The 8,452-nt window shown below is 42.0% G+C and overlaps 1 protein-coding gene across 1 annotated transcript; it reads left to right on the top strand.

The window, feature by feature from the left end:
• The first annotated feature begins 3,186 nt into the window (after positions 1-3,186).
• Positions 3,187-6,664, top strand: CT47C1 (cancer/testis antigen family 47 member C1). The gene is made up of 3 exons (XM_081564405.1): positions 3,187-4,026; positions 4,888-5,029; positions 6,074-6,664. Exons 1-3 carry the CDS (start codon positions 3,423-3,425, stop codon positions 6,084-6,086), a joined length of 759 nt encoding a protein of 252 aa, XP_081420531.1. The 5' UTR covers positions 3,187-3,422; the 3' UTR covers positions 6,087-6,664.
• The last annotated feature ends 1,788 nt before the right edge of the window (positions 6,665-8,452 follow it).

Below are 8,452 nucleotides of genomic sequence, written 5' to 3'. Positions count from 1 at the left end.
GGAGATAAGTCCTGGGTGTTCATTATAAGGACTGATGTTGAAGCTGAAACTCCGATACTTTGGCCACCTCATGCGAAGAGTTGACTCATTGGAAAAGACCCTAATGCTGGGAAGGATTGGGGGAAGGAGAAGGGGACGACAGAGGATGAGATGGTTGGATGGCATCACTGACTCGATGGACATGGGTTTGGGTGGACTCTGGGAGTTGGTGATGGACAGGGAGGCCTGGCGTGCTGCGATTCATGGGGTTGCAAAGAGTCGGACACGACTGAGCGACTGAACTGAACTGAACTCAATACTTGCCTGGTGAGTGAATGGCTAGTATCTGTAGTGTATGTTCTATAACTCCATGGGTCAACAGATATTATTAATATTATTGGGTTGTTGTTTATTTAAGGAGTCAAGCTAAATTGTTGTTTTTACATTGTGTTTCTGGGACTCTCTTCATGTATGAGTTTTATGAAGGGCAGAGTGCATTGGACTGGATTTTTCTTAACAAGTCCATATAACTATTGCCAGGCTTCTTGTCTCTTGATTGTAAGAAGCAGAGAAACTTTCTGATGAACTGGAAGTGGTGAAGCAGTGTGCTCATTCATGAATAAAATACTTATCTTTGCCAGCTAATTTATTGACAGAAAAATATCACAAAGAGAAATTGCAGAAACCACTATCACTATACAAAGGCCCACATACCCCTCAAGCTTTTCTACCAGTGGATATTTACTACCAAAAACTTTGACAGTGATTTGTCTGAATTCCTTGAATGTCTTTTATTTAGTTGCTGTGTGTCCACTTCATATTGAGTATCACAGAGATTTGACTCTGATGTTAAGCTATGTGGCTGTTTATTGTTAAATCAGAGTGAGCAGCAAGGGACTTGAAGGTAGCTTAGACTCCAAATGAAAGATCACCTTTCATTGTATGGACAGAGGCACTGTTTTTGCATCATATCCTATATTGGTACTACTGTTCTTTATGTGTGAATTAGTCACTAGTGACTCAGCTCTGAAATGGTTAGTCACAGTAACCTTTGTCATTTCATAGCCATAGTTTTTTATTGGCAGATTCCTAATGAGCTCAACTTTGGGGTGACAAGTGGCAGAGCTATGACTTTTCTTTAAGAAATTTGAGTGATATAGTCAGTCAACATTTTTATTTACTTTGAGAGAGACTTGAGTTCCAAGGCCTGCCTGAGGTTTTCCTGGTAGTGTCAATACTTGCACTGTCTAACAAAACATGTCAAAAATTTCATACTTGTCTTCCAATGAATTTGGCAATAACAGTATTGGGCAGACTAGGACTGAAAGGTTAGTGACTGCAGTTTATAATGACTGAAGAATTAGTATCTGTGAACAATCTGCATATAACTATTCTGGGTTGAATGTTTTTGAAGAAGTTGAAAAAGCACTTAGTATAACCTAAAGTGAAATCTGCTAAGATGTTACAACCAATGGTGTTAAAAATATGAGTGGAGAAGAAAAGAATTAGTGAACTAATATACAAAATTTGTGAAAATATAAGGTCTTTAACTCTTAGAGTTATTCATTATATTATTTATCAGCAGTCACATTGCAGACAATATTTGAATCTCTCATTGTTATTAAACTGACAGTGTTAATGGGGAACATCATTCACTCTCATGAACTTAACCATCATGGTTCTGTGAACTTTTGTCAGAAATAGAAGTTGGATATCCAGAATTTATCTACCACTCTGTGTGTGTATGTCCATGTGTACGTGATTTTTTAAGCTCATGGTGCAGATTGAATTATTTTTGATTGAGAACATCTCCCTCAATTACCATGTAACACTGAATGGCTTTGGAAATTAGCTTTTGTTCCAGGTTTGATAATATTTCTTAACGAACTAAACCTAAAATTACAAAGCAAACAGTGCTTATATTAAATAACATATTGTGGTAAAGTCATTTCAATACAATTAACATTATTTGAATCAAAGTAATGTCAGACTGCTTTATACTCTTCAGATGCTTTCAAAAGTTAAATTAAGGGAGCTCTCTATTCACATACAAATTTGCAGTAGATATATATTCAAGCTCATATTATAATTCCAGCAGCTTTTTTTCAGTCCTCTATGCAAGTACAAGGGCTTCCCTTATAGCTCTGTTAGGAAAGAATCTGCCTGCAATGCAGGAAACCTGGATTTGATTCCTGGGCTGGGAAGAACCCCTGGAGAAAGAAATAGCAACCCACTCCAGTATTCTTGCTTGGAGAATCTCATGGACAGAGGAACCTGGCATGCTACAGTCCATGGGGTCGCAAGAGTCGGACACGACTTAGCGACTAACCCACCACCACCACCATGAAAGCACAAAGGAAATTTCCATATTTCAGATCCACTAACTGTGCAGTTGAGGAGCTTCCACGTAAACTTCAAATGAAAGTGATTACTCTGCAATGTAACGACATGCTAAAAGGCAAATATCAAAAGAACCTAATAGAATTCTATAATTCTCTTCCAAATAATGAATATGCTAAATTAAAATCATATGCTTGTGGATTGATACCAGTATTTAGAAGTACCTATCTCATGGACTGATATCAGCATTGGCCAATATCTGTGTGAAAAGACATTTACAAAGGCGAGCTATGTAAAACTTCATTACAGAACCGATGAACGTATGTAGTTTTGATGATAGAGAACACTTTGATCGTCAGTTAAGCAAAATGATATTCTGCCAAAAGAATTTCATTCTTCTCACTAATAAACCTATATTATTTAAAAATTGTAAGCAATTATTAATATTTTTTAGTTTCAGCAATATTTGTGGACATTTGTTGTGCACCTCTGTTATGTAAGTACCTACACAATAACAATCTTGATTTTACCTTTGAGCACCTCCAAGCCCCAAATGTTAACTCTCTGCCTTTTACAGAAGTTTCCTCAACCCACGTTATCAATATATGGTACCATTGTGGGTTTTTTGGACAATCGTAAAACTAAAAGGGCAGGAACTTTCTGGACTTAAACGTAGGCTAGAACCAAACCAGGGCGTCAAAAGAACCAGGAGACGATTGTGAACAATTCTACAATCGAAGCGCCTTGATTGTTCATTGGACACAGGGCACATCAATCCTCACTTGTCAGCAAATGAGCTCAGAGCTCGTGACAAGGGGGCACGTCCTATTGGCTACTCTTCTGGCCCCGCCCCTCAACTGCAGCCTTGGGTAATCTTTTCCATCAGGCCTGGCTCCACTGTCATCTGAGGCCCAGCTTTCGGTGGGACGCTCCCACCGTTGGCTTCCTACCCTCCCTGTCGTGGGGCCTCCTCTGTCGTCCCCTCAGTGGCCACCTCGTCCTGCCCCACCACCCTCAGCCTCCCCTCAGGGCAGCCACTTCAGGCGCCACCACCTACGCCGTTGCTGTCATCGCCCGCCCAATTGAGTTAACTGCCCAATACCATGTCCACCACGAGGGGTGGAGATTCGGCCCCTGGCGGGCAGGAAGGCCCAGCAGGCACGGCAGGGGTGCAGGCCAGACCGGCCGGAGCCTGCGAAAGTGTGGACTGCAACTCCGGGCCTCGCAAGGGTGACGCCATGCCTGAGGCTGGGCCGGGCGGAATCGCTGGGGCCTCAGGAGGCCCAAGGGAGGCGGCCCTGGAGGGCGGGAGCACCGAGGAGGACTTGGACATTGGGCCGACCAAGGAGGGGGAGGAGGAGCAGGCAGGGGGCCTGGACCTCACAGGGGATGCGCGCCACATCCCCATGGCCGGCTTCCGCTTAACGTTCCTGGACCTGGTGCACTCGGTGCTGAACCGCATCTACTACAACGACCACATCCTCGTCCGGCCCCACGACAGCCATGTGTCGGTTCGGCACCAGGCCCGGCAGCACTCTTCTGATCAAGGCTCGGCCACGCCGGGGGAGGGGCCGGCGGGGAAGACCCCAGCCCAGGAAGTGGAGGAGGCAGAGGAAGCCGACGAGGCCTCTTTATGGGAGACAGCCGCCGAGGAGTCTGAGGAGTCCAGCTTGTGGGAGATGGCGCAGGAGCCGGCCGCCCCTGAGGGTGAGCCTTCAGGAGAGCGGAGGTGGGGGGGCGTATGGGGGATGGGGACATTGGCAGCTGCAGGCCGGGTCTGGGGACCAGGTATCCCAAGGAGGGGGCAGGCTCGGAGGGGGGAGGCTCAGAGGAGGGCCTCGGGAGGGGAGACTGGGAGTCAGGGCCTCCTTGAATCGAAGGCCAGAGGGGCCCAGTAGAAGCCCAACTCCATAACGACCTCTCTGGTTTGGGGGGAGAAATAAGCTTCCCTCTGCTAACCCTGGTAAGAGGTCTGAGATGATCAGTGCCAGTTATGAGCCCACGGTAAAGATCAGTGGAGGCAGGTGTTTGGGAGGGAGCTTGAGAGGACATGGAAGAGAACAAGCAAATGGCATACTTCATATTTGGTTCATGGCTTTTAAAAATGGCAAGATTCTTGGAAAGTTGATCCCAAAATATTATGAACTCATATACAGGAGCACTTGGTCAAAGTGAAATATTCAGGGGGTTGAGGAACTAATGAGCTTCATCATAGAATTTGTCATTGAGGCAAAACATATTTTGGTGAGAAAGTTCTGACCAAACTTTGGTCATCAAACCCAGAGGATTCTGATCTTTGGCCAGAAGTAATCAGTAGCACAGGGTGACAGATTTACTAAAAAAGAAGAAATAATGTGATTGTGAAAATTATCAAGGAGCAGCAAAGTGAGGGCCATGAAAGTGTTGTATCGGCCAGAAGAAAGGCCCCCAGTTACTCTTTTCTTTGTTCCTATCCTCCTGCTTCTCCTGAGGGTAGAGTTCTGGATGTCTGTTGCTATTCCTTATGAGTTGGGATTTTTTTTTCCTGTGAACGTCTGGTCCCAAAGTCTGTATTATTCTTCACTAAAGAAATAACGAAGTACCAGGATGAGAACTCCAAAAAAGAGGTCCAAGACACTGAAAGTGAGGGGAAAGAAGAAAAGTATAACAAAAAACAAGAAGAACCAGAAAAGAATCTGGATCCAGCAAAGGACAGGCCCAGAAAGTCCAGGTATCTGTGTATAGCTTTGAAAATAACCCAGCTATTCCCAGGCATTTACAAATTTTGTTTTTGCTTTTTAATTCTCCCAGTAAATTAAGAAAAAGTTTGTTTAAAATTAGTTCAACAATTCAAATTTACCTACTTAATGTTTATAGAACACTCACACACCTAGTAATATAAAGTGCATTATGTACTGAAATATACTTCATGGCTCCTCATTTGTTTTTATGAGGTCTTTTGTCCTCTACTTATAAGACTACTAACAGGTTGTAAATGTATCAGTACCTAAGACCAGTATTTGTTTAGTAAACAGTTACTAGAAGTAGCAGTGAAAGTAACTGGGATTTGCACCAGTAGAGTGTTTATTTCTTGACCACAGAAGTGGAGTCTCCTGCACTAAGAGATGACATCTTTTAGAATGTGACTACTTACAAATAGCAAAAAGTTCAGAATTTCAAGTAGGGACCACATTTAGTGATTAATAGCTAAACATTTGTTCACTTGTAGATTTTTAAATTTTATGTGACAGTTAGAAGAGCAACTTTGTCATAGTAGAACTGTTGCTTATCACTGAGCTGGTAATGAAGGTATAAGATATATCTTGTCTTTAATGATTAACATTTTTTCCTTCATTTTCATAGCGGTGTATTTCATAACAGCCTCTTTCTCATATGGTAGATATGGAAACTGAGGGTCTGGGAGGGTAAGGGAGTATCATCTGTGGACTGAACACAGGCTTTTAAGGTGAAAAGAGTGATTTAAGTCCCGGAATAGCCTCTCAAAGGGAAAAAAAACATTTATGGTGTTGGGCAAGAGGGAGACAAGGTTGGTAGGATCACATAATTGAAGCCATCAGGTTGTACGTGTACCCAGTATCTATGATGCGGGTTACAAGAGGAAAATATGTTTTTCTTCCCTACTTGTTGAGATAACAGCCCTCAGATATAAATAGCAGTAAATATAGATAGGGCAAACTGTTTTCTTAGATTAAGAAAGTCTCTGGTGCTTGTTAATGCTGTATAATTGTTCATTTTCTCTCATTTCATCCTGCAGTTTGGAAGACTAGAAAGATGGAGAAAGAAGGATCATGATTTTCAGGTTCTTCATTTTGCAGAAGCCCATGGGAATCTTATTAACGCTAATTCCATTCCAAAATTCATTTCCCTAAAAGTGATATCCAATAACATATGACTTTTATCTTCTTCAGATATATTTGATAGCATTTGTTCTAGTTAAAAATAAGTTTGTTTTAAATTAACAAACTTAAATGCAGGCAGATTTTGTTTAGATAAATAATCCTGACTCAAATCTCTTTCACTTTTGTTTGACCCACTTTACCTTCATTGAAAGGCATCACTTTCCACCATTTGGTAAGCCTGTTTTAAATTCTTTTATTGCAGCCCCAAATAAATAGAAATATCAAGTTTAAAACAATTTTTGTAAAGACAGAAATGGAGGTCAAGCCTTTAGAACTGAGCTTGTTTACTGCACTGGTCACTAGCCACGTGTGGTTGTGGAACATTCAAAAGGTGGCTAACCTGAGTTGAAATATGCTGCAAGTATAAAAAATAATGTAAAGTCTCATTAATAACTAATTACATGTTGAAATGATAATCTAGTATTAAACAAATACAGCATTAAAATGACTTTCTCCAGTTTCTTTTTACTTTTTAAGTGTGGCTACTAGAACATTTAAAATTATACATGACTTATGTTATATGTGTATTTCACAGTACTGCTGGGTGCTTTTGAAGGAAACCTGATGGATGGCCCAGCTGGCCTGGAGGCCAAATAGTGCTGCTGAGCCTGAGGCTAGAGGCTGATCTGGAACTCTGGTTCTCAAAATTTGGTCCTTAAAATAGCATTATCAGCATCACCCAGGAATTCTTAATCTCCACCCAAGACCTGTGAATCAGAAACTGGGAGTGGGGCCCAGCAGTCTGTATTTTAACAAGCCCTCCAGGGGATTCTGATACAGCTAAGGTTTGAGAAGCGCTGGTTGAGAGCCACAGGGTGAGAAGCTGAGATCCACCTATGGTGGGACCAGCCTTCGTTCACTGGCTTGGGGATGCTGGAGATAAATTGAACAGGATGGTAGGGGCTGAATTGGGGAGGAGATTAGGATTCATAGGGGCTGAGACACAGAGAGGCTGTGGATAGGGGATGGCTTCTCTGGTGGCTCAGATGGTAAAGAATCTGCCTGCAATGCAGGAGACCCAGGTTTGATCCCTGGGTTGGGAAGATCCTGGAGAAGGGCATGGCAACCCATTCCAGTATTCATGCCTGGAGAATTCCATGTATAGAGGAACCTGGAAGGCTACAGTGCATGGGGTCACAAAGAGTTGGACACAACTGAATGACTAACACTTCCAGAAAAATATCCAAGGGACAGAGCTGGTTTCAGAAGGTCACAGACATGATACTGGGTATATGAAGTTTAAGAGAACATTCACTCACCAGGTACGGATGGTGGATATACACACAGAGTAAAAGGCAGTGCCTGTGAGGATGTGTGCATACTCAAGCATACAGAAAGGCATGCAGTGGAAAGATAAACACTACATTTAGGATGGTGGCTACCCCTTGGGGAAAGAAAAGGATGGCGATCCTATTGGGGAGGGATCCACAGTGGGCTTCAACTATATTTGTAATATTACATTTTTTAAGCTGGGTGGTGAGTACATAGATGTCAACAGTATTATTCTCTACACCTTTGTGTAGGTCTGAAATATTTCATAATTAAAAATGAGTAAAATAGAGGAAAGGGAGAGAATAAGCTTAATATCTAGACTCTGTTTAAGAGGGAAAAAAGGATAAGTCATATTTGATCAGAGGATCAGAGAAGGGGATGGGCCTGGGGACCTGAGACTAGACAGGCTCATTTCTGCATTTAGTTAAAGCTTCCTAAGTGCTCTCTTGGTAGCATTGATACCTTCTCTCATATTCTATGGTAGCACATCTTATAGTCCAACTTATATTAGCATTTTTAATTGAGGTGAAGTTCACTTAAAATCAGCCATTTAAAAGTGAACAATTTAATGACATTGACAATTTTGTGCAACCACATCTTTAGTTCTGAGCATTTTCATCACCCCCAAACTCTGTACCTATTAAGCAGGCATTCACCCTTTCCTCACCCTCCAATTCCCTGGCAGCCACCAATCTGCTTTCTATCTCAATGAATTCACCTATTCTGGACACTTCCTATAAACAAAACCATACAATATGTGAACTTGTGTGTCTGGCTTCTTTCACTTAGCATAATGTTTTTAAGGCTCATCAACATTGTAGCATGTATCAACACTTAATTTTAGGGCTGAATAATATTTCTATTGTAGTATGTGTATACCAGTTTGTGTATCTATTCCTTTTGTTGGTGGACATTTGTATTGTTTCCATCTTTTGATTATTGTGAATAGTGCTGCTATGAAC

The sequence above is a fragment of the Giraffa tippelskirchi genome, chromosome X, assembly GCF_054371585.1.
Source record: "Giraffa tippelskirchi isolate mGirTip1 chromosome X, T2T-mGirTip1v1.2.pri, whole genome shotgun sequence".
Taxonomy (NCBI): domain Eukaryota; kingdom Metazoa; phylum Chordata; class Mammalia; order Artiodactyla; family Giraffidae; genus Giraffa; species Giraffa tippelskirchi.
This window is presented reverse-complemented; position numbering and strand designations above follow the sequence as displayed.